This window comes from Pelodiscus sinensis, chromosome 1, assembly GCF_049634645.1.
Source record: "Pelodiscus sinensis isolate JC-2024 chromosome 1, ASM4963464v1, whole genome shotgun sequence".
NCBI lineage: Eukaryota > Metazoa > Chordata > Testudines > Trionychidae > Pelodiscus > Pelodiscus sinensis.
In genome coordinates, this window is record NC_134711.1 from 229,758,900 (window position 1) to 229,785,277 (window position 26,378).

A 26,378-nucleotide genomic window follows, 5' to 3' on the forward strand; every position below is an offset into this window, starting at 1 on the left:
CAACATCCTATAAACCCATTTTAGAGGCCTGATTAAAAGAAAGAGCTGTTGAAGTTGTTATTCAAAATCATACAGTAACTTACTGTCTGGGACAGGAATTAGAACTCAGGAATACTGACTCCCAGTTGTAACTATTAGGGTGTGTCTAGACAGCATCCATCTGTCGGAATAAGCTACGCAATTTGCGCTTTATTCAGAGTCAAAATCGAAAGAGCTTATTTTGAAATTTGTCACTGTCTACACAGAGCCAAATTTCAAAATAAGGCACTATTCCGACAAAAACCTTAACCCTTGCGGAACAAGGGTTACAGGGACACTGGAATAGCACGGCTGCTATTTTAGGAAATAGCGGGGGCTTTTAAAGACACACTGTTGCTATTTTGGGATACTTCTGGTATCCTGAAAGAGCAACATGGTCTAGATGCACCCTTAGATGCCTCCCTACACAGTTGCTTTAATTAAAATATAAGTACCTGTGTCATCATTTTCTCCCCAAGAAAATGGGGTTAATTTTGGGGGGAGGAAATTGAGGGGGAGATAAAGTCTGTATTTGGGCGTGACTAGACATGGGCCAGTGATGTGCAAATTTGAATCCAAATTTCTTAAGTCTTGTGGTGCTCAGATTCAGTTGACAAGTTGGAGCTGGGAAATTTGGCTCTGAATTTCCCAAAGTTCAGGTGTTCTTTCTTGTTCTGTGTGGCTTTATGCCTGTCACTGGATATACTGTGCATAGACTGGCTTAGCAACAATCTGCCCTGAAATATTGGGCAATACCAAATCCACATCCCAAAACAAATAATAGTTCAACACAGATAATCTATTTGTAACTAATACTTTAGTTAATATCACATTAGTACAGTGAACGTTGGTGGGTTTGCAGGAAAATGGGGTGTGAAGTCCTGAGTGATTTGTTAGCTGTGTACTGCAACTGGAAAAGCTTCATTACGTTAGTTTGGCTCTTAGCAGCGCTTAGTGTTGTGGCAATAAGGAAAGCAGACTAGGTTCTGTAGCAGGGATGCTATTTAGCCAAACAGGATATTAATGAATTACTCTACAGTGAATGTTTGCAGCAGCTTTAATGCTGACAATCACTTAACATTTCAGGGATAAGAGCAATTTTACTGAATAGAGGAGTAAGGGAGAATGGAAAATTAATGCCTTACTTCGTCCACAGAAAGCAAACTGCACCATTACGTCAATGAGCCACAGAAATTCAAGACAGCATGTATGTGCAAAGCATATATAATATTTAAAGATTTGGAAATTAGATTTAGCTTGTTAAGCATAATAAAAGGGTGTTGCTTATCTGAACTACCTGAGCTGTTTGATCCTACACTTATGCACACTCTGAGATCCTCCTCTTCAAAGTCCTCCTACAAACTTCAACAACCAATTTGCTCTGGCTTCCTCTTAGTTGAAGGTACTATTGTGGGGTACAGGCAATTCAACAAACAGCTAATCCTGTTCAACTCAGGGTATCATTTTCTGAGCAGGTGATGAGACATTTTCTTCCCCACCTACCTCAATCCTTTTTAAAGTTTGCCAAGAATCCTAAAAAATGTCCTACGTTTTTGCAGGCCTGCTATCTCTCTACTTCCTTCAAAAAGACTGATTTACCCGCTGAGCAAGACACTCATCAGAAAGTGTCTCAGTCTGAAAGATGGCTCTCTAGAAGGTCAAAAACTGCTTGCTACAGTCAGGTTAGCCCTAGTTCAAAATAGCAGTATGCTCAGGAAGGGTCTCAGCAAAGATGACCATTACACTATGGGATTCCAGCTTTAGTGCCTTGCCTCATGAGGAGATTGTCCTAAAGGAAACATCTGGTCCCTGGGAAAGATGGTTTTTGTGCATCTCCACATTTACAATATAAACGTCAGGTTTCCCATCTTTGTGAACCAGTGCGCTGTAACAGACTGGCTTAAAGTTTCTTTCCCTCACACAAGCATGTCACAGAGCAATTCTAGCCACACAGGCAGAGAAATTGGCTAAGTGACCTGTACTGCCAGAGCAGAAACAGTGAGGAGCTGGCAACTTTCTCTGCTGAGGCCAAAGAGTGGAGCAGTAGGTAGCATTGTACAACTTGGAACTTGGATAAGCAGCTAATGGGAGTTTAAATGTAGACACAAAGGGTATGTCTACACTACCCCGCTAGTTCGAACTAGCGGGGTAGTGTAGACATACCCAAAGTTAGCAGCTGTCTGAGACACAGAACACCTTCCAGCCTGAATCCTCTCAACGACCTCATTCTATGAAGCAACTGTGGCTTCAAAACTTAGCATCTTCAGCCAGTAGCCTTTTGCTCAGGCTATCCCAATCACAAAGATATCCCTGAACTTGATCGTCAGAACATCCCTGAATTCAAAGGCAAGGACAATCCACCACAAATGACATGCAGATTCACCCACTGCTTTGATGGGCAAGCTTTAAAAATGTTTTCCTCTTTAACAGAACAGAATGTCCACTCCCTACATTTGTTGAGGAGCTGGATCAACACATCAAAGGAAGATTTTGGCTCTTTGAGTTCATCACAAATATTAGCGATTTTAAGTCATTACAAAACTTAATAATGATTGTGTAATTTAAAATATTAATTGCTATTAATTGTACTGTTAAACAATAGAATACCATTTTCAAATATATTGATGTAAATTACAACATAAAATACAAAGTATACAATGTTCACTTTATATTTATGTTGATTACAAATAGTTGCATGATACAAATAAAAAATAGTATTTCTCAATTCACCTAATATATTAGGTGAATTATCAATTCACCTATGTACTGCAGTGCAATCTCTATATCATGAAAGTTGAACTTACAAATGTAGAATTATGCATAAAATAACTGCATTCAAAAATTTAAAAAAATGTAAAGCTTTAGAGTTTACAAGTGTACTCAGTCCTACTTCTTGTTCAACCAATTGCTCAAACACCTGTGGTTACATTTACAGGAGGTAATGCTGCTCACTTCTTGTTTATAAAGTCACCTGAAAGCGAGAACAGGAATTTACATGGTACAGTTGTAGATGTCCTCACAAAATATGTATGTGCCAGATATGCTAAAGATTCATAAGCCCCTTCATGCTTCAACCATTATTCCATAGGACATGCATCCATGCTGATAACAGTTCTGCTCAATGATCCAAAACAGTACAGATTGATACATGTTCGTTTTCATAAACTGTGTCAGTTGCCACCAGCAGAAGGTTGATTTTCTTTTCTGGTGGTTTGGCTTCTGTAGTTTTTGCACTGGAGTGCTGCACTTTTCAGACTTCTGGAGGCATGTTCCACATCTCATCCCTCTCCGATTTTAGAAGGCACATCAGATTTTTAAATCTTGGGCTGAGTGCTTTAACTATCTTTAGAAATCTCACATTGGTACCTTCTTTGAGTTTTGTCAAATCTGCAGTGAAAGTGTTTTTAAAATGAACATGTGCTGGAGCATCATCAAAAGCTGCTATAATATGAAATACACAGCAGAATATGGATAAAACAAAGGAGACATTCAATTCTCCTCAAGGAGTTGAGTCACAAATTTATTAATGAATTTTTAATGAGTGTCATCAGCATGGAAGCATTTCTCTGGAAAAGTGGCCAATGTATGAAGGGACATATGAATGTTTAGCATATCTGGTATGTTAATACCTTGCTATGATGTCTACTAAAGTGCCATGCAAACATCTTTTCTCATTTTCAGGTGACATTATAAATAAGTGGTCAGCATTATCGCTTGTAAAGGTAAACAAACTTGTTTGTCATAGGGTACGTCTACACTGCAGTGTTATTTCGGGATACCAGTGGTATCCCAAAATAGATACCCCGCAGCCAAGGAATGCGTCTGCTATTTCAAAATAATTTTCGAAATAACAGACACGCTATTTCACCATCCCTGTAAACCTCATTGCATGAGGGATAAGGGATGGCTTGAAATAGCACTTTATTTCAAAATATGGCACTGTGTAGATACCCCAAATTTCTAAATAGCCTATTTAGAAATAAAATCGAAATAAGATACACAATTTGCATAGCGCAAATTGTGTATCTTATTTCAATTTGAGGGTGCAATGTAGATGTACCCTTAGTGATAGGCTGAACAAGAAGCAGGACTTGTATGCTCTGAAGTTTTACACTGTTTTGCTTTTGAGCGCACTTATCTAATAACACAAAACTCTCCATTCATAACTTGCTCTTTCATCATAGAGATTGCATTACAGTACTTGCATGAGGTGATTTGAAAAATATTATTTTGTCATTTTTAGAGTGCAAATAAATTGTAATACATATAAAAATATAAATTGAGCACTATACAATTTGTATTCAGTGTTATAACTGAAATCAATATATCTGAAAGTGCCAAAAAACACCCAAAATGTTTAATAAATTTCAGTTGGCATTCTATTGTTTAACAGTATGATTAAAACTGAGATTAATCAAACAGCCCTAATAAATATCAATGCCATCACAACCTAAGCTGTTCTGCTGCAAGAGTAACCTTAGCAGCATCATAGAGGTTTTGCACACAGTTCTGAAAATTCTGAATAAAGTATTGTCACTTAACAGTTGAAGAATAGGAATGCTTATTGCCATAATTTTACACTCTGATGCATCCCTGAATTTAATCAGAAAAACACAAGGAATACGATGTAAGATGTAGATACATAATCAAAACATGTAATAACCATAAGAACAAACGAACACAAGAACAGCCATACTGGGTCAGATCAAAGGTCCATCTAGCCCAGTATCCTGTCTGCCAACAGTGGCCAATGGCAGAGGGAGGCATCACAACAGGTGATCCTCCTATTACAGAGAGAGGGATCACAACAGGTAATCCTCACATGTTCCTTCCCCTGTCACCCACCTCCAGAGAAATCGGTGAGTCATCAACAGTCTGAACAAAACATAACTGTCCCAATGGCAGATATGTAGCCACAGGCCCTGAGTAACTTCACCCCAAATACTATCTACCATCCTCCCGCAACATGCCACCAGAAGAACAGGAGCTAGAACACTGAGTTCAGGGAGCTGAAACGAGGAAACAAATAGGAATATGGAGCAGGAAGGCAACATACATACCAGTCATCACAGTAATGAAACATATTAATGTTTGTAAAGTCTTTTGAGAGCCTTGGAAGACACTACTGAAATGCAAAATTATTAATATTTATGGTGAAAGTGGTTTTAACAGCTGAAGCCAAAATATCTTTAACAACAAGCTTCAGATCACCCCCAAAGTAAACCAGATAATATGAAGTCTATCAGCTAATTGGAACATCAAAGATTTGTGACTGGGTATAACAGGATAGCGGCTATGTTGACACTTGTCCCCTGCTCCCCCAGGAGTCATTTGTTAGAATATCCCAAATCCTCAAAACAAGCTCACAGTTTCAAGAGGTGTTCTGGGCAAAGACCTGGCTGTGAGAGTGTCTTATTCCCTCAACCTTGCTACCCACTTCAATTTGAATCATCTTTACTATGAATATTTTGCAAAGACTATGAAATAGGTAAAATAAAACACTGGATAATGATGACCAAAGGTATTGTAAACATTGTGACATTCCGATGTCATCACAAACCACTCTAGTTCCGCTCTTGTGTTTATAATGCTCAGAATTCCTCAAGTGTTTGCACAGCCTTATCTATTATGGCTCTTTAGTGCTTCCTTCTCTCATTACTGCATTCATTATTTTTTCTAGAGAACCCCATTCTCTTTGCCTTTTTATTACTTCCTTAGTACTGGTGCTCACAGCAATAGCAAACTGATGCTGGCAATTAAGTGGCACCACCTCCTGCTTGTTCTCCACATCATCTTCCACTGTCCTGAACCTCCCTTAGCAAAGTGCCATACCGTATTAATGGCCTGAAGTCCCCTACCATTTTCCTCTGGGTGTCTGCTTCCTGCACCCAGTGGGTGACCAGTCGGTTTCAAAGCCATGTCTACTGCTCAGAGCATTTGTCATCTTCAAACACAGCTTTGTAATTTGCAAATAGTGCCCCGTGCTAGCTGACAGGTCATGAAGCTAACAAAATAGAGTCTTTGGTTGGGATGCTTTCATGTCACGAACAGGATAGGGCCATGTATTTTTAATCTGTACTAGAGAACATTAATACCAGTCACAGGGGTCAGAGAAGAGAGGATTAATACTTTGTTTCATAGAACAACTCAGTCCTTGTTTTGAAACACAGCTGCTAAGTGTTTTACCAGTAATTAAATGTAATTAAAGTACTACTGTTTTGTAACATGGTCTGTGCACTTAGTCTGAGGACAGGCAAGGATGGGAGCAAAGTAAACTCTCTACACCTCATCCTTGCCAAAATGTATACACAAAAGAAAGCCCAAAACTAAATGCTCATTGAAGCAGCATCTGTTATTTCTTTGGCATACTTCATGTATTATATAGCACCATATATATTGACAGTGCCGTGGGATATAAATACATAAAAAAAATAACAAACCAAACTCTCAAGAATTTTAGACAGTTTGGAGATTAGTGTTGTGCGCACATGTATGTGTATAAATAGAGTTTAAACCCACTTCTTATCATTTTAGAGAAGCAACTGTTTTTCCCTTTAAATTCTCTCACATATTCAGTGGAACTTAAAATGAAGCAGCAAATTGTTCCTTCCATTGTCAACCTAAAGGGATTGTTCCCTCCCCTTCCACAATATAGGTCGATAGTGATTGAGACTCCCAAGATTCCACATTTGGACAAAACAGTAGTCTGCCAACTGAGATCCTGGACCAATATGATTCATGTTTCTATTTTTTCTTATCTAGCCCTTGGTTCCCTTATTTCTCACATTCACAATCAGCATCTTCACCAAATCCAGGTGTAAATTCAGGCAATTCTTACTTGGAGTGCTGTGTCCTGTAGATACCTGCTGCGACTCCTAAAATAATAAAGAAAAGCATATCATGTATTATTTTTTTGGTAATTTTTAAAGGAAAGAGTAGTTTGAATGTAAGTTAATGTAATACTGCTAAACAGTGTTGTTAATCATTCATTCATCCTAATCACAGAGCATCATTTCCAACTATAAGAAGAAAATCAAATATTCCCTCGAAAATGCATTTACTCTAGGCTTTTTATACTTATCTCTCAACCATGACCCTTTAATAGTATATTTTTTCTATCTTCACTATCAATCTCCAGCTTATTATTCACTTATTACTGAACTAGCACACAAGGGGCTATTACTTTCTACCAGGCTAGGTAAGAAGACAGACAGGCAGACAAATGATTATTTCTGAAGTTCTTGCCAATATCATTTCATAGGCCATCAGATTGTTCTGGGAGCAGCACAGCTAATCTTTTCTCCTCACCTCGAGGATCCCAAGAGCCACGTCCATAATGGATCAGGAAATTGATACCCACAGCACTGGAGAATGGAAGTTTAGACCCTTCTCCTGAGTCTAGTTCTTTTAGCTACTAGACATACTGAAATATTAGGCTAAAATAAAAACCAAACTAAATCAACACCTAGTTTTCAAACATAGCCTTGGTACATTATCTCTGTCACTCAAGATAGTATTCAGTGGACCAGCAGATACATATTTATCAGAAGTGGTTTTGTAACTGAACTTCACAAAAGCACCTAAAACATTTCTAGTGAAACATTTAGAACCTTTTAGAAAAACACCGATAGTCTGCCGTGCATTAAATCTTCCAAGTAGGTTAGTTTAGATTGGTTGTTTTAAATAATTCATTGCAATTATGCACTATTTTCAGGCTTAATATATGAAAAAGGTTGTAAAGTATGATATGTACTAACATCATATTGGTGCTGTATTACTGTGTATTATTTATGGATTCTTGTTCTTTGGGTGCCTTCTACAATAGCTAAAGATGGAATCTTAGTTACCATAAGTATGGCACAGCACTTATATCATATAATTTTCAGTTTAGCAATTTCTCCAAAAACATTTTGAGCACTTTGAACTGCATCACCAAGTTTTAACAAACATTAAGTCAACTTAATGGTTCCAAATCATTTGAAGTATTTCCACCCTTCTTTTCAAAAAATAATAAAGACAGGTGTCTCTGACTGTCATGCAGGGTAGCCATCATTGGGTGGAGGAGACACAAGAGAAATGGATTATGAGCTAAGGAGGGCAAACATTCCATGCAGAACTCCAATTATGTATGAAATAAACTTTATAACACTATACCATTTTGGTGTGTTCCTCAATTATGACAATAAAGACAGCAACATTGAGATAACAGGCAAACATACTAATACATATGTTACTTTCAAAGAAGAAGTTAGATTTGCAGCTAAAACTTTAGTCCTGATGGGAGTTCTGAGCTAACAGACGGGCTCAATATAACATGCAATTATTATTTTTATTTCCAGGCTAAAAATGTCGTTATGCTGTGGTTATGTCAGTAAATCTTTATTAATTATTGAAGGAAAAAAGCAATCAAGAAGAGTATAGTTTTTCCTAAAAATTAAAAACACAAAGAAGCTTGGGCATTTAAAGTTAAGTTTACTGAAATAAACAGAATGAAAATGCAGAAATTCACACTTAAATCCACTAAGGAAGTGATCTTGCTTCATTAAAATCAAAAGGAGCTTTTCCATTGAGTTGAATAGGAGCACGGTTGAAAACGTAAACACTTAAGCTCATAGCACATCTCAGCAACTTCAACTTGCAAGTAAACCAGGGTCACTAAAATGGGAGCAATCAGAATCTTGAAGGGTCAGCCCTAAATCAACTCTAGAAATGTAAGTTGCCAGACTGCAGGGTTTCGGTTTGCAATTTACACACCTATAATATGAATCTGTTATTCACAGCCAAACTACATACCAGATATGATCTCACTGCACATTACGTGGTGTGGATTTTTCTCTGACTTTTCAAAAAAGCAGTATTGCTCCTTTAAGGGAGGCTAGAGAGCCAGAAACTAACTTGCCACAGGAAGGCAGCTCTGTACCATGTCAGTTTCAGGACACTGACCCATTCCCCCAGATAACCAAATAAGAAGGGGACTATTTATTTATGCCCATGTCTTGGTGCAGTTAAATCCTTCCTCTCACCTGGACCAGGCTGAGCAGATTCTTAAATTTCAATGCTATCCTAAGAGATTTATAGATAAGATTTATAAGCTATCATCTGTGCTACACTTCACAATATGGCAACACGTTTTATATTTTAAACTGTCTACTTTGGGGGATCTGCCCCAATTACTATTACTTCTGATGAAGAGGTATAAAAGTAAGGATGTTAAGAGGCAGGTCATCCACTAATTGAACTACATGATTAGTCATAAGGGAAGTCTGCGGTGGCTCTGCAGTTTAAATGTAGTTAACAGCCAGTTGTGCAGGCGACCCAGCTTCTACAACATTTAAAATGCAGAGGCACAGTGGGAGTAGGACCCAGACCCAGCGTGAGATGGGACTAAGCTGAGCTTGCACCAGGTCCAGCAGCCCTGTCCATGGGGGGTCCCAGCCAGGGCCGGATTAAGGGGGGGCTAACCAGGCAGCTGCCCAGGGCACCAACCTATGGGGGGTGCCTGATGGCAGCTGTAAGGGGCGCTGCGTGCCCGGGACCTGGGGCCACAGAGGCAGCAAGGGGGAGGAGGAAGCAAGTAGTCGACCCGACTACCTCATATGCCTAGGCTTACTGGGTAGTTGACAACTCCTCACATCCTTATATAAAAGCTTGCCCCCTTATGTCTTTTGGAGTATAATCACAAAATAAGCAGGAGCAGTTTGCGGCAGTGATGTGATGAGAGATATCTTTGAATTCAAATGCTACTCTAGCATGCAATCAAACTATCTAACTTTCCAGGCATCATTTTTTTTCAATTCTTAAAAAGCAATTATATGTGGTAAAGGTGAGCCATTCACATCTAATAGATAGCAGGCATAAAACAAACAATAGGAAGTATTTCTTCACACAGCACACAGTCAACCTGTGGAACTCCTTGCCAGAGGATGTTGTGAAAACCAAGACTTTAACAGGTTCAAAAAAGAACTAGATAAATTCACAGAGAATAAGTCCATCAATACCAGGCTTGGGCCAAGCCACCGGATCCAGCCTGCAGACACTGAGAGGAGCCCCAGGCAGGCTCCCCGTTTGCCTCGCCCCACCCACACACTGCCAAGAAATGAGGCTGCAGGGTGGTTTCTCTTTAAAAACTGTGAGTCTGGAGGGTAGGGGGGAAAGCTTTATGAGCTGTGCTCACCCCCAGTACAATCCCATTGGCCAGTTCCTGGCTGCTTTCAATAACAGACAGCCATGAAGCACAAGGGGTTCCAGAGCACATAGCTGCAGCCTGGGGGAGAGAGGAGGGATGGGGAGGGGGAGGGTAGGCAGCAGTGTTCCCTCTAAGATTCACAGCAGGACAGCTTCACAGGTGATTAATCAGACCCGCCCAGTCAGAGGCTCAGGGCTCCCTGCAAGGGAACACTGGCTGGCAGGGAGGCTGATTCAGGAAAGGGCTGTTAGCTGGTAAGTCTCTTGACCAGACCCTGCCTCTGGCACCCCATCCCTTCTCTTTCCCAACCCTCTGCCCCCCATTCTATGTACCCAAATCTTCTGCCCCCCTCCTGCACCCATACCCCCTCCCAGATCTGGCACCCCAATTCCCTGTCCCTTCCTGCCCTAGGTCACAACCCAAATCCCTGCACCCCCTCCTGTACCCCCAATTCTCCACCCTAGGTCATAATCCAACCCCAGTCCAGTGCCCCAGGTCACAACTGCCTCCTTCACCCAAACTCCCTTCCTTACCCCAAGCTTCCTTCTGCATCCAACCTCCATCTCAGACCCCCACACTTCCTCCATTAATTTCACGGAAGAGTGCAGCCACAAACCACTTTACAAATTCTTGGAGTGGCCCCCCATCAAAATTATTGCCCGCCCCTGATCAATACTTATTAGCTAGGATGGGTAGGAACTGTGCCCCTCGCCTCTGTCTGTCAGAGGCTGAAAATTGGTGACCGGGGAGGGATCACTTGACCTCAATATTTAAGCTTCTGTTAAGAATGTGTATGTAACACACTTGTGAAGAGAGACAGGTTCTCTGAGAGTGGAGAAAATAGTCCCCAAACACCAACATTATAGTGACCTCATACAATTGTACATAGCTACATAGACATGGAGTACTTAATTTTCTTTCTTTCTTTCTTTCTTTCTTTCTTTCTTTCTTTCTTTCTTTCTTTCTTTCTTTCTTTCTTTCTTTCTTTCTTTCTTTCTTTCTTTCTTTCTTTCTTTCAAAAACGAAGCAAAAGAACCACGCAATCCCCAGAATTTACTGCATCCTCTTTTCACACAACAGAGTAAACATGAACATGAAAGCTCTTTCTCACAAGCAGGGCAAGATTATGATATTGTGGACCTAAGCTAAGTCAAATGTAAGAAGCCCCATTCCATAAAAAATGAATTTATTATTGTGACAAAAAAGACACTAAATATATAAATACAAGAGCTTTATATTTGCATATATACAAAGACTAAACTGTAAAAATAGAATAATAATCTAACTAAAAAAAGTTAGACTAAAAAAAGACACAAAATTGTTTCTACAATAGGGAATGCCAACCAAATCTTATCTTGGATTATGACTTAAAGAGAGAGAGAAAGAGAGAGAGATGACCCCACAAATAAGGAAAATTACCCTTTTTATATGAATAAATGAAAAAATTGTTTAATTTTGTTAAGGAAATAAAAAATGTATCCACACAAAGTTTTGTGCTGGACCAGAAAGTCCCGGTGGAGGGCCAGAAGTAGGAGCCCAGCCAGGCTGGCTTCAGGGGGCTCAGAGGCTGGGATTCCTTCTGCGGGAGTCCAGCTGAGCCGGCAACAGTAATGCTAGTGGGCTCCAGCAGAGCAGTCGTCTGCTGTGGCAGGGCCAGGAGACATGGCAGTGGCAGCGGTGCAGCTGCTGCAGGGCTGCTAGAACTGAGAGCCCTGGCAACGGAGAATTGTTCTGTTGTGGTGGGGCCAGGACCTCCAGTAGTGAGACTGAGGGCTGGCAGGGCCAGTGCTGCCGTGACAGGGCTCATGGGGCTGGGAACCCCAGTGACGGGGGTGGTCAGCTATGGGTGGGATGGGAGTGCGAGCCACAGAGCAGTGGTGTAACACAGCGGGGATGGGAGCCCCAGTGGTGGGACCATGAGCTTCCATGGCAGGGCTGTTGGGGTAAGCAGGGCTGGTGGTGGAGAGGAAGCTGGGTAAGAGGCCAGCCTAGGAGCAGAGCCAGACTGGGGGCTGGTGGCAAGGGGACCAGAAATGATCTCCCCTAGTCTGGCAAAATCCCTCATCCACGCAGGTTCCAAGGTGCCAGATCAGGGAGGTCCAACATATACCAGCCAAGGGACATGCTATGCATGAGCTCATTCCTAGGCTGACTCCCATATGAGTCTGAGCTTGGTGTGAATGCTGTATGACACTTCACGTTTTCCCCAGCAGTGAGTTTGTTTGTTTGTCTATCTGTTTGTTTAAATAAGTTATGAAGGCATAGTCAGAATTTTACCAGTTGTCCATGGCCAGCAATATGCTGCCTTAGGAGATTATAGCAGACTTACTCTTAGAAATACTAATTTTACAATGCAGTTACCATTTTTTAACTCAGCCCTGGCCTCCCACATATCAATAATGAACAATTAATGAAGGATTAGGGCAGGGTAAGGGTATTTGTGCTACATGTATTTATTTCTGTCATATTTGAACAAAAATGCCTATATTTAGTAAGAATCTTCTTTTCCCCATCTCTCCTTTATTTATCAACCAATTTTAATAACATTTGAAAGGGAATCAGTTCTTTCTTTTTTAGAGGCTTCTGATACTGTGGGGCTCTAAGATGTAGCTTAGTTTTCTTATGCCTTATTCCAGCATGCTCTTATTTAGCAGATTTAATTATTCATTTACATTTTATTTTTAAAGATGTTTGTAATAAAACTGCAATACGATAATGCATGATCATTTGTACCTAACAAAGTCTCGTAAAGATAGTAGAGGAATATATGGGTTGTCCTATTATGCACGGATTCAATTATCTTTAAGGTTTGAAAAATGAAAAATAAAGGAACTATAGAGTACAGATTAATCCCACAAAGAAAGGAAATTCAAAATTAAGAATAAAATGGATCTTTAAACCTTCTTCTAGATAAAGAGATGTTTCTGATCTGATATTTTAATGAACTCTCATTGTCGTGAGGGGATGGAGGATATCCAACACAGTCTGCACATTTCAAATTTGACACTGAATTTCCTTTCCTTGAAGATTTAACTTGGACCTTTAACATTAATATAGGTTTAATTTTTGTGCTGTGTATTCTCTCTCTTTCTTGCTCTCTCTCTTAATATATCATTATATCGATATAGATAGATATAATTTAGCTTTAATTTCTAGAACGATTCCAAATCCAGCCTGGCTGCAATTTTTATAATCCCTGAAACTTTAATAGTCTAATTAATAAATTGCAAGTCTCATGCTGTCCTATCACTAATCAGTTGAGATACAGATTAAGAATAGTTCAGTGTGTATTAGAATTAAAAATGCTGATATTTTATTACTATGAAAAGACTGAGCATGAGCAAAATTACTTTGTATACTTTGAAGGAGGAAGGAGTTCTCCAAGATCATAACCATGAGGCAATTTCTCTCTGTTTCCCCTTCCCTAACTCAAAAATACTCTCAGACACTGGGATATTCCCTGTGCTGAAGAGGGATGGTATGCTGGTACTTCTTCTGGAGTCCATCAATACTGTCCCTTGAGTTGACTGAAGAAGTCACTAAAAATGACCTGTACTGATCTCACACCATTCCACAGAAAACGAACAAGATGCCTTCAGCATCCTAATCTCTGCATATCTGCTGAAAGTAAGTAACAAAGCTTATATCCTGCATTTAGATCCTTGCATTTAGATCTTTATATCCCTCACTTATCCTTGTGTTGCTGTTAGATTGCCAGGCACATGTGTGTATGTAATCCACAGATTTCTGGTATGCTTAGAGAGGTTTTAAGAATTTGGGATAATCACAGTGCTCACGAATGGGGAAGCTACACAAGACCATTGTCTGATCTATGCATATGTCACATTCTGTTAGAGAAAATAAAATAGTTTATGCATGTTTTAGGAACTTTATAAAATTATTTAAATCTCTGTATTTCTGAGTCTACAAAACACATAATTATGGAGACTCAGAGGGAGTCAGAGAAATGCCTTAATATGATTTTAAATATTTTTTCTACATAGTAATGGGGTCGCACTCACCTCTCGTGAGTGGTCCCTGGCCAAGTGCGTGTGCCTGCACTCTCTGTTTGTAGTGGCTCTTCAGTGACTCAGCCCTCTGGCCAAGTCTCACACAGTTTGTAAAACAAATCAAACCCCTTATAGGATAAAAGTCGAACAGGGGCTTCTCTCAGGACCCTCTACTGTCTTTCAGCGTGTCCCCTATCCGTAACAGAGCAGCATGCAGGTGGGGTGAGGCCTCCTTTCTTGGAGGCAATGTCTTCGCCCTCTTAAGGCCTTTCTGGCCACAACTCTCCAGCTTTAGGCTACTATAGTTCTGTTCCCCTTCTGGGTTGGCTCAGAGTCCAGCCCTCTTCCCCTCCAGTGGCTAATGAGGCTTAAGGGGGACCCAGCCCACTCCTTACTCTGTGTCCCAATCTAGGGCCCCTGTATATAGCACAGGACTGGGCAAAATATGTCCCGCAGGCTGGATCCGGCCTGCCAACCCACCAGATCCAGCCTGCGGATGTGGCGGGGAGCCCCAGACAGGCTCCCTGCTTGCCTCACCCCACCTGCACGCCGCTCAGAAAAGCAGCTGCCAGGCAGTTTCCCTTTCACAACTGTAAGCCCAGAGGGGAAGGGGGAGAAGGCTTCATGCTCTGCTTCGTCCCCAGCACAATCCCATTGGTCAGTTTCTGTTTGACTAACAGGCAGCACACGAAGCACTATGCTCCCCTCCCCTCCACATACATGGACCCTGCAGCGGGGCAGGCAGGCAGGCTACCTCAGAAATGTGCTGGGCTGCTGGCTGGGAATCACCCAGGTAAGTCTCCGAGCCAGAGCCTACCTCTGGCACCTCAGCCTCCTCCTTCTCCCAACCCTCTGTCCCCCACTCCTGCCCCTCTACCTCACATAACCCAAATCCTCTGGCCCTCTCCTACACCCATATTTCCTCCCAGATGACACCCCAATCTCCTGCTCCAAATCACAATCCCCTCCTGCCTTAGGTCCCAACCCAAATCCCTGCACCCCCTCCTGTATCCCAATCCCCTGGACAAGGTAACAACCCCCCCCCCCCCCCCATTCTAGGTCACATCTCAAGCTCCTGCAACCCAGTCCCCTGCCCTAGCTCCCAACCCAAACCCCTGCACCCCAGGTTACAACCTTTTCCTGTCCCAGGCACAACTCAAACCCCTGCACCCTAGTCCAGTGTCCCAGGTCACAACTACTTCCATCCAAACTGCCTCCCAGACCCCACACACCCTCCTGCACTCCAATTCCTTACCCTTACCTCTCTTCCGCACCCAACCTCTATCCCAGGCCCCTCACTTCCTCCATTAATATTATGGAAGAGTGCAGCCCTCCATCACTTACCAAATTCTTGGAGTGGCCCCCCATCAAAAATGATTGCCCACCCCTGATTTAACAGCTGTCTGCAATATCCTCTTACATAACTGCATTGCTGCTCTAATTCCCTGGATCACTTCCCCACAGCTCCAGCACATGCCTCACACTTACCCCAGACTCATGCAATAACTTTTACAGCACTACCCCATATACTCTCTCTCTGTCTTCTGCAAATATATACATAGCAGTCTAGCTAGTGGCAGAATAAGGTTTTTGGGGGATCAGAGTTGAGGCTGCATATTCAGGTGAAGGGGGAGATGGGTTTCTAGACTATATAGAATTTCTTACCTTGTTCAGAAATGGAAACTTTCCCTGTTCCACTTTTCCAGGTGTGTGAATAGCTGAGAGTGGTGGAGGCCAGGAATGGGTCATCTCCTAGAAAATAATATTGTACTTTAAACAATATTTTAAAAAGCAGTATAATACAAGGCATAGTAGCAGCGATGGATAGTGGCATATATATGTAACTTTCAGCAGATACATTTTAATTTCTGGGATACATCTAGTTTATATATAATCTAGTTAACAATGAGTTGCATTATTAATCAAAGATTGTTGGGGGCATGTTTTTAAAAGGAGTTTGATTTTTTCCAATGGTTAATGTTTCTTGAGTGCAAGAAGTGTGATTGTCTGATGAACTGCATTTAAGCTTCAGTCATGCTACGTATTCTGTGAATGGCCTACAACAAATACAGGTTAGTGAGAATAAAAGAAACACAAAAGATTATTTCCCTACTTGTAGTAAAAGGAAGAGAAATTGCAGTTAATGGCCAAGTAATTAGGTATGAAATATGGGCTAACATTCAATCTTGATTTAAACATTGCTAGTGAAGGAGAATCCATCATGACTCCTGGTTAACTGTTCCAATAGTTCATTAACTTCACTGTTAACATTTTTACAACTCATTTCTAGTCTGAATTTGTCTAGCTTCAGCTTCCAGCCACTGGATTGTGTTATACCTCTCTCTGCTAGACTGATTATATATTTGTTTTCCTTGCAGACACTTGCTGATTGTATTGATGTCATGCCTTTACTATCTCTTTGTTAAGCTAAAAAGATTGAGCTCCTTGAGTTCCTCCCTATAAAGCTTGTTTTCTAAACCTTCAATAGTTCTCATGGATCTTTTTAGAGCCCTCTCCCATGTATCAACATCTTTCTTGAATTGTGACAGAGCTGGACACTGTATGAGAGCCGAATATAGAAGTGCCAAATACAGAGGTAAAATAACCACTCTGCTCCTACTTGAGATTCCTCTCTTCATGCATGTAAAGATAGCACTGGTCCTACTGGCCACAGCATTGCACTGGAAGCCCATTTTTTGGAAATTATCTACCACCATCCTCAAAATCCGAGAGACACTGCTTCCCAGAAAGAATCCCCCATCCTATCATTGCAGCCTATGTTCTTTGTTCCTAAATGTGCACATTTACATATAACAGTACTGAAACATCTCCTTGTTAAAACAAAATAACTACAGTAATTCAGTAAATTATGTCTGCTGGTGCCCCATGATCCAGATTGTTCTGTATGAGTAACTGTAATCTCTAACTCTGAACAAAATGCTATGGTTGTTCTTTCAAAAGTTTACAACTGAACAATGACTTAGTACAGCTTTGAAACATTATTGTGCAGAAGAAATACACCACAAAAAAAAATAGAGGCAAAGTAGTATATGTTTAACACTGTATTGCATTTGGTTTTGGGTTTTCTTTTTCGTTGCTGCTGCCTGGTTGCATATTTCCAGTGTGGAATGAGGTATGTGGTTGACCAGTCACTCTGTAACTCTGGTGTTTGTATCTCTGAAATTCTGCTATACCTGCAATTGCCATTTTACTTCAGCAGGGCCTTAATATCCTCTATTCAATGTCCTGTCAGTCTCTTAGGGTACATCTACACTAGCTTGTTAGTTTGAGCTAGGTAAGGTAATGAGGGAAAGCAGAGTTGCAAATGAAACCCGGGATTTAAATATCCCGGGCTTCATTTGCATGTTCCCGGGCACCGCCATTTTAAAATCCCCCTTAGTCCGAACTCCGTGCCCGCAGCTACACGCAGCATGGAGTAGGTAGTTCGAATTAAAGATCCTAATTTGAACTACCGTTACTCCACACTAGATAGAGGAATGTGGCCGTCTATGGCAGGATAACTGCTAGCCTGGCCACCAAAAGCCACATGCGAACCCAGGAGTAGGTTTGTATGAAAATCAAGTTGGTCCAGCGAGACCCTCAATCCTGGGCCCTGAGCTTCCCCTGGCCCTTCTTCCCCTGGCTTCCCCCTTCCAGCTCCCTCCTCCCAGGTTTCTCCCTCCCCTCTTCCACAATCTCTCTTTCCCTCTCCCACCTCCTTTTCCCAGTCTCCCCAGAGGTTCATCCCCTCCCCCACCCCAGTTTTGTTCAATAAACCCAGTTTCTATTTTTGAACATACATGTCTTTTGTTTGACATCAGGAAGGGGGGCTAGGGAGGGGTAAGTGGAAGGATGTGAGGAAGGAATGGGGCACGAGCCCCTGGTGGGAAGGACTGGGGTGGCTCTGGGCGCTCCTTAGGATGGACGTTCTCCTGCAGGGCCTCCTGGATCCTGACAGCTCCCCGACTGACCCCCCGGGTGGCAGCCTGCAGCAAGTGCAGCCGGGCTGATGGCAACGACCCCACGAGAAGCACTGGCGTGCCCAGGGGCAGCTCTGACTCCATGTGGCCAAGTGCTGTGGTGTCCCGAGTTCGGGCACTCACGGCACTCCAGGGCAGAACTGCTTTGCTGTCCCTCATCGAGGTAGACAAGCAAGTGCGGAATCCTGAGAACTATCTGTCCGGGTGGGGGTAGGGTCCCTTTAAGCACAGAGCTCAGTTAGCCTCAGGCAGCAGCCCCACACACTAAGTCCTAACCTGATGCCCTGCCAGCACTGGTTCTGGCCAGCCTTAACTTCGGTTCAGGGTCCACTCAGTGTGGACGCACTATTTTGAAACAGCAAAACGCTATTTCGAAATAGGTTTTGTGTGTAGATGCACTAATTTGAATTAGCTTAATTCAAATTAACTATTTTGAATTAAGTTAACTCGAATTAACGCTGCAGTGTAAACGTACTTTCACACAAGTTGTCTTCCACTCAGCTTTTTGTCCTCTCTCTACATTTACCAAATTAGTTAGTTTGTTTTAGTAAGGAGATGTGTATACCTTCTTCTGGCTGCATATAGAATTGGAAGAGCACCTTCTAAGTAAGCAGATCCTTCATCATTCAAGTCTGAGAGAGTTAGACTTCAAAGGGTGGTTGAAGGTTGCTCTTTTTGGCAAATTCTTTACCAGAAAGGTCTAAACTAAGGCACAGTCTTTACCTATTATTCTGAACTCTTTCCTTATGGGTTGATGCTTTATGGAGAAAGGGTTAGTACTGCTGCCCATTGCAGGCACTCATAGATTGATATTTGTTTAAATGAGCCATGATGTTAGGTGCACTCTGGATTAATAAAATTAATACTAAAAATTATGTGCATGCAACAAGCATGACAGGTTAATCAGCATGACCCAAACATTGCTTAGCAAGCAATGTTTTGCCTCAGTATCACTCGCTACCACGAGGAGAATTTTTTCTGAAGGTTTTACACTTCTCTGTTTTGTTTCATTAATTGAATGTACTGTTGCCATGTAACCCACACACCTAGGCTATGTCTACACTGCACTTCTCTTGTGCAAAAGCCTATGCAAATGAAGTGTGGATTAGCATATTGCTAATTAGGGGCCATTTTTGCGCAAGAGGCTTTTGCCCAAAAAGGAGCTGTGTAGATGGCTCCTTTCTGCACAAACCTCCCCTCTTGTGCAAGAGCTATTCTTCCTGAAAAGATGAGGAAGAACTTCTCTTGCACAAGAGGGGTTTTTGTGCAAAAAGAAGCAGTCTACACCGTTCCTTTTTGCGCAAAAGTCTCTTGTGCAAAAACGGACCCTAATTAATTATGCAAATTAAGCATGGCAATATGCTAATCCATACTTCATTTGCATACGCTTTTGCGCAAGAGAGGTGCAGTGTAGACATAGCCTTAATGTGGTTCGCTGTCTCATGCAGTGGCACTTAGACCGCTTACAGGGAGAGATAAGAATAAGGGAGCTCTACAGCTTAAACTGAGAGGCAGCTGGCTTTATAGCTCAAGCTGTAGAGGCTCCTACACTAAGTCTCCCAGGTTCAAACCTGCTCTGTGGCAGTTACAGTCACTCCATATTATACTAGTCAGTTGTGCTGAGAATTGTATTTAATACTTAGTAACACCACTGTTACAGTTCTATAAATCACCACTTTTAAAAAAATATGAAATGTTTTTATTTGAAAAAAGAAATAGGTATAAACAAGCTGTGCATTCTTGCTCAATAACAATGGCTATTTCATGGCCTGCCTTAATTCTTTTTCAGAACAAAGTCTCTGAGTGTTCTGCCAATGAAGTAATCTAACTAACCATTCCAAGATGGTTTATGAGTTATAAATGTCACCTTCAAAATGTTCTTGATAAACAGTTTATTTTCTAATAAAAACTGCATTCTTTTATGTTATTTGAAGTTAAAATCTCAAATGATTTATTATACCTGTGTAATCTCTGTGGGTGCCTCTAATCAGAGCATCATCTGGTTTGAAGTTTCACTATAGAATTGCTGTGCCTTTCAGCTCTTTCAGGCAGATTGTTCATCGTATGACTCTCTTATCAGATAAGTGCCACCAACAGCTGTACACAGTAATTTTTATTATACAGCAAATCCTTTACACACAGACAGCCAACCACTGTACAGCTGGCTATACACGAGAACTATTCCTTATTGCTATGAGTGCCTGATGCAAGGAATAATTTTTCAAAAGATCAATTAATTACATTTTGAAACATGACAAGGAGTCCTGTGGCACCTTATAGACTAACAGATGTACTGCAGCATAAGCTTTCGTGGGCAAAGACCCACTTCATCAAGACGCATTTTGAAAAACAAATTTTTTTGAAAAATGAATTCTTACAGTAATGGTTTATTATGGTTATATCTTTACAGAATGGAGAACTGTAGTACGGTTCACCAGGCCTATAACTGTGTGACCTAAACACTAAACACCTTCCCAGGCCAGACCCTGGGCCACTATCTCATCCCATCGCACCAAAGAATTAAATTACTTACATTTAAAAGTTGGGGGTTCTTTGCCTATCACACCCATTTTCATTTATGAACAAAAGGTATATTTGCTTCCTCCAGGGGATAAAGTTCAGCAGAATTCAGACCCCACAGAAACCAAGAAAGAAACACTTAGCTCAAAAATATACCCAGGATCTTCCTAAGGGGGGGGGAATGCTTCACTTCAGCTCTTGCAGCTGTGGAACTAGGAATGCAGATAGAAAGCATTGCTAGTAATTCTGCCCTAAAGCTAGGACATTTCTAAGATATGCTTCTCAGCCCTTAAAATTTTTATTTGTCTAAGAGCCAATTCTCCTGGGTTATATGACTGCTGAATTCTCAGTGTCAACAGAAACATCTTCTGAGAAGTCTGCTATTCAGTGTATAGAAACCAATCTGTTACAGCAGGATAGCTTTGTCCTCCCACATCATCTTCCTGGATTTGGCAATGAAACTTCTAACCATGGAGAGAATCAGAGTGTTCATTAAAAGCGGGGGCGACCTTATTGAAGATGTTAAAATCTTTCATATTTTTCTTAGGATTATTTCTTATCCACAGTTTCACAAAAATGGTTTTGATGGCCTTTTTCTACTAGTTTCTCTACTATTTACTTTCTGCTTTGGTACATAATTTTAGTTTGAGATAAAACCCATTGTGACACAGAATTCATAGAAACTCTGATGTTTACTCAAGGAAATCCATTTTATCTTACCCCTCCAAATTTGCCTTTATTGTACTGATATTTTACATTGGGATTAGGTGGCATATTTTTGACTAAATTTGAATTTCCAATTATAAAAAAAATTAAAAAATTAATAAAAAGGACAAAATTGTTATGATAAATCAATCCTCTCTCTTATAAGCTTTATGCCACAAGATAGTAACTAATTTTTAATGCTGACGGCCCAGAAATGGCTAAATAAATTTAAAAGAGATTTTGTAAAACGAAAACATTTATTTCTTCTTAATACTGTTTGGGTATGTCTACACTACAGCGCTATTTCGAAATAACATGTCTACACACAAAATGCAATTCGAAATAGCATTTTGCTATTTCAAAATAGCGCGTCCACATTGAGTGGACACTGAATTGCATTTAAGGCCGGCCGGAACCAGGTCCGGCAGGACATCAGGTCAGGAGTTTATTTGTGTGGCTGTTGCCTGAGGCTATCTGAGGCTTGTGCTTAAAGGGACACCACCACCCCCTGGGCAGCTGGTTCTCAGGTTTCCCTGCTTGCTTGCCTACCTCAATGAGGGACAGCAAAGCATTTTGTCTCTGCATGCTCTGGTTGCCCTCACTCGGGACACCACAGCACTCTGCAACATGGAGCCAGAGCTGCCTCTGGGCACTGTGCTGCTTCTCTTGGATGCGTTGCTGTGAGCCTGGCTGCACTTTCTGCAAGCTGCCATCCAGGAGATCCATCAGGGGGCTGGCAGTATCCAGGAGGCCCTGCGGGAGAGCTTCCACCCTGAGGAGCACTAAGGGCCTCCCTGGTCTGCCCCACTGGGGGCTTATGCTTCATTCCTCGTCCTTCCACTTAGCCCTCCCCCCAACCTCCCTTCCTGATGTAAAATAAAATACACATTTTTTCATAAACATGAACTGTCTTTATTTAACAAAACTAAATAAAGGGGAGGAATGAAACTCTGGTGAGACTGGGGAAATGAGGTGGGAGAAGGGAGGAGAGAGGGTGAGAGAGGGGAGGAGGAAACCTGGGAGGAGGGAGCTAGAAGGGGGAAGCAAGGGGAAGAAGGGGGAGGGGATGCTCAGAGGTGGGGGTCTCGCTGGGCCAACTGTCTCCCAGCACTGTGGATGTGGGGGCCTCGGCGTTCCCAGTGGGGATAGGGAGTAGACAGAAAGTAGGGAGGGAATGGAGGGTGTGGAGGGAGAAGCGGATGGGGGAGAAGGAGTGGGAGGAGGAGCGGTAGCTGGATAGGCAGCAGGAACTGGAGCGGCAGGAGGCAGCACACTCTGCACCAGGGTCTGCAGGTGTTGGCAGATGGCATGGCCCTGGGCAAGCTGCTCCTGCTGCAGCTGCAGGTCTTCTTGCACCCAGTTCTGGAGGGTGCGGTGTAGGGCTCGCAGTGCCCCCAGGTGCTGCTGTCAATACCCCTCCACTGCACGGGTGGGTCTGCGGAGCCCTTTGGTGTGGGAGCATGTCCCAGGCGGGGTGGTGCACTCTGCACGTGCAGCTGGTGCGGCTGTGAAGAAAGAAGAGAAGTGGTCAGTTCTCCCTGGGGGGACAGTGGGTGAAGCCCAGCCCCTTTCTTCTACGTGAGGATGACCGTGCCTGCACCATCAGAGCCAATGTACTTGCACACGGGCCATGTTCGGAATGTCCTGCTATCCCCAGGAGCGGGAGCTGTCTCGAGACCGTACCCATGCCCTTCTGCTGTGTATAGTGTGGGTGAGGTGGGGGGAGATGTCCCCTGCCTCTGTGTACAATGGCCTTGTGAAGGGAGGGCGTCCTGCTGTGTCCCACCCCGAGGTCAGGAGCATGTCATGTCTCTTCACACATGTGTATGGCTAACAGGCCAAGGCCTGTGTGGCAGCCAGCTGGGGCCACGTGCCCAGGGGTGGCACGGCACATGCTCTCACATGCACAGGTTGCTGCGTGATTTGTGGTAAGCAAGGCCCATGCGTCCCTGGTCTCCCTCCCCGCCCCCCAATAAGGAGACAGTGATGGCACTCACATATTGTTGCCTCCCCGGATGACACTGGTGATGCGTCTGCTGGGATGGCTCAGGGGTCCTGGCTGCGTGGCACGCTCCCTCTGGGTTCCTGCAGTTGCTGGCGCTCCTCCTACATGCCCTGGTCAGGGCCATTTGCTCCAGGATCAATGACCCCTGGGATGGCACGGACCATCCCACCCCCCAGGATGTGGTCCAGGGTGCCAAAATAGGGACAGGTGTCTGCCCCTGTTTGGGACCTACCTCCTATGGCCCTGTCATAGGCCTGCCGCAGCTCCTTGATTTTCATGCGCACTTGCTCCTGGGTGCGCATGTGGCCTTTGGTGGCCAGGCTGTCAGCCATCCTCCTGTAGACAGTCACATTCCTCCATCTAGTGTAGAGATCTTGGACGTTGGAGACATCCCCCCAAACCTCAATCAAGTCCATGATCTCTGCACTAGACCAGGAAGGCATTTGCCTTCTCTGGCCCCTGGTAGGCTCCTGGGAGCTGGGGGACTGGGCCCGGGGAGCAGTGGAGGGCTGGCTGACACTGGCTGCCTGGCTCATGGTGGGGTCACTGGGTCAGGGGCAGTGACTGCAGGCTCTGTGCTGGCAGGCCTGGAGCTGGCACAGGCACTGTGGCCAGAGTCTACCCCTTTAAGGGCTCCGGGGCTGGCGGAGAGGAGAGGAAAGGAAGTTTTCCTGGTTGTGCTCAGAGTGGCCACCAGGGCACCCTGGGAAGGGCTGGAGCCCCCCTATTTCGAAATAAGCATCTACTCAGCGCTTATTTCGAATTAGCTATTTTGAATTTGGCATTATTCCTCATAGAATGAGATTTACCAAATTCGAAATAAGCAATCCGCTATTTCAAATTAATTTCAAAATAGCGGTTTGGCTGCGTGGACGCTAGGAAAGTTATTTAGAAATAATGGCTGTTATTTTGAAATAACTTTGCTGTGTAGACATACCCTTTGAGAATACCAGTCAAAAAATCTTGAAAACTGGAACAAATATTGTATACCACAAAATTTCAGATGTTACAAGTTCAATGTCAAATAAATCTAGAAATATACACTTGAGAATGTGGTCACAGTTCAGGACAACTGCATCTGTAGGTCTCTGTCTTTGTGGACACCAAGGCATCCATAGTAGTCTCTCAGCTCATCAATTGTCTCCTCTCTTGGATGGAAATATAGGTCTATCCTAATCAAGTTTTTTCCAGTCTGCACAGCTCCCTGCCAACACTATCTGGTCTTCAGCAAGCCAGACTGCCTGAACAAACCTTGCTTTCTCCTCAGAGGCAATAAATAGTGCAACTGCCCACAGTTAAATTGCAAACGACTCCTTCTAAGCAGGTACATTTATTTTTCAAGTGAAAGTATAACAGAGAAAACATTTTAGAAGAAAAGAAGAACCTACGTGTGTGCTTCTAAGGTTACCACCCATCAGTCTTGAGGCCTCATTGGGCCAAAGTCCTTACAACCCTGGGACACTTCTGGAAGAGAAGTTCCTGTCCATTTGCTCTATCAGAAAGAAGTCCTAAAGTTTAAATTCAGGCTAATTATCCAAACGTTTCTTTCTTTGTCTCTTGGTCTCTGGAGAATCGAGTCTGAACTAGAACATGAAAACTCCCTCAGTTGTTGGCACCTCTCTCTAAGTATTGAAAACTGTGTTAATTTGCCTATCCTCTGCCCCAACTCTTAGTCCCTGGGGAGTCTTTGGTTACCCTCCCCAATGGAGTTACATATAATCCTTGGCCAACACACTTAATACTGTCAGATCTCTTGAAAATGTTGCAGAAAATTGCCAGTTCTCTCACCATTCTGGGACTGGTCTCATGATATTTGATGCATGTGATAAAACAGCTCTTGAAATACAGTTAATATATGAGACTATCACTTTCCTTTTAAAACAGAAAGTTTCCAGCCCTTGTAGCTGTGAATGAATGCTTGAAAACATGACACACACACACCCAAAACCAGAAGGCAAATAAAAAAACACATCCAATACTTGTTTTTAAAAACCTCATGGTTATAAAGCAAATCTTTTTTCTTTCTTTCTTTTTTGAGAGAGAGAGAGAGGGTTTCATTACTCATGATTTTGAATGCATGGGGTTACAATATAGATATGCATTGTATGCAGGCCTGAAAGCAATATTTCAAACACACTGTTTTGGACTGTTAAGAAATAATATATACTACAGGTGCAATAATATTAAAAGTGCTGTTAAATGTACTGAAGCTGTGGAAGACACTGTCCACAGAAGGTAGGGTAAGATGATATCATATTAATTTGCAGAACAGGTGATTTCAATTAGAAATTAGAAAAAACTTTCCAGTTGTAAGAACAGTTAAGCACTGGAATAGGCTTCCAAGGGAGATTGTAGAACTTCTGTCATTTGAAGTTTTTTGTAACAGGTTAGACAAAACACCTGTCAGTGATGGTCTACCTATACTTGAATCTGCCACAGTGCCGGAAACTGGATTAAAGGATCTCTGATGCTTCTATCAACCCTACATTTCTACCATTCTAAAATTTCATATAATTTCTAAATTAGAAAAAAAAATGCCGTGACTCTTACATCTTTATATTCAGTAATTATTCACATACATAATGCAGCAGATTACCGGGTATACTAGATGCTGTATTACTAAGCATTTATTTTACATAGGTTCAAATTCATTCATAGGTGCATACTGACACATTGTATTATTTTACGCACAAATGCATATTATACTATAACTATTTTCCTTTCCACCTATTGTAAATCAGAATTCAGTAAGGCTACGTCTACACTGGCCCCTTTTCCGGAAGGGGCATGTAAATTTCACTAGTCGTTGTAGGGAAATCCGCGGGGGATTTAAATATCTCCCGCGGCATTTAAATAAAAATGTCCGCCGCTTTTTTCCGGCTTTTAAAAAAGCCGGAAAAGAGCGTCTAGACTGGCTTATTCTTCAAAGTAAGAATAAGAGCCTCCGGAAAAGG

General features: G+C 42.4%; 1 protein-coding gene and 1 long non-coding RNA gene across 8 annotated transcripts in view; one reads left to right on the forward strand and one right to left on the reverse strand.

The window, feature by feature from the left end:
* Positions 1–26,378, reverse strand: part of AFF3 (ALF transcription elongation factor 3) — a 561,437-nt gene that overhangs the window by 189,863 nt on the left and 345,196 nt on the right. For all 7 annotated transcript variants that reach the window (XM_075916945.1, XM_075916939.1, XM_075916954.1 and 4 more), the window contains 2 exons: positions 15,880–15,966; positions 6,857–6,893 (listed from right to left, as the gene is read on the reverse strand). In XM_075916945.1, coding sequence (XP_075773060.1) covers positions 6,857–6,893; positions 15,880–15,966 — 124 coding nt within the window. The remainder of the gene's footprint in view (positions 1–6,856; positions 6,894–15,879; positions 15,967–26,378) is intronic.
* The window catches only part of LOC142825196 (uncharacterized), a 44,567-nt gene that overhangs the window by 6,159 nt on the left and 12,030 nt on the right, over positions 1–26,378 (forward strand). The window lies entirely within an intron of this gene.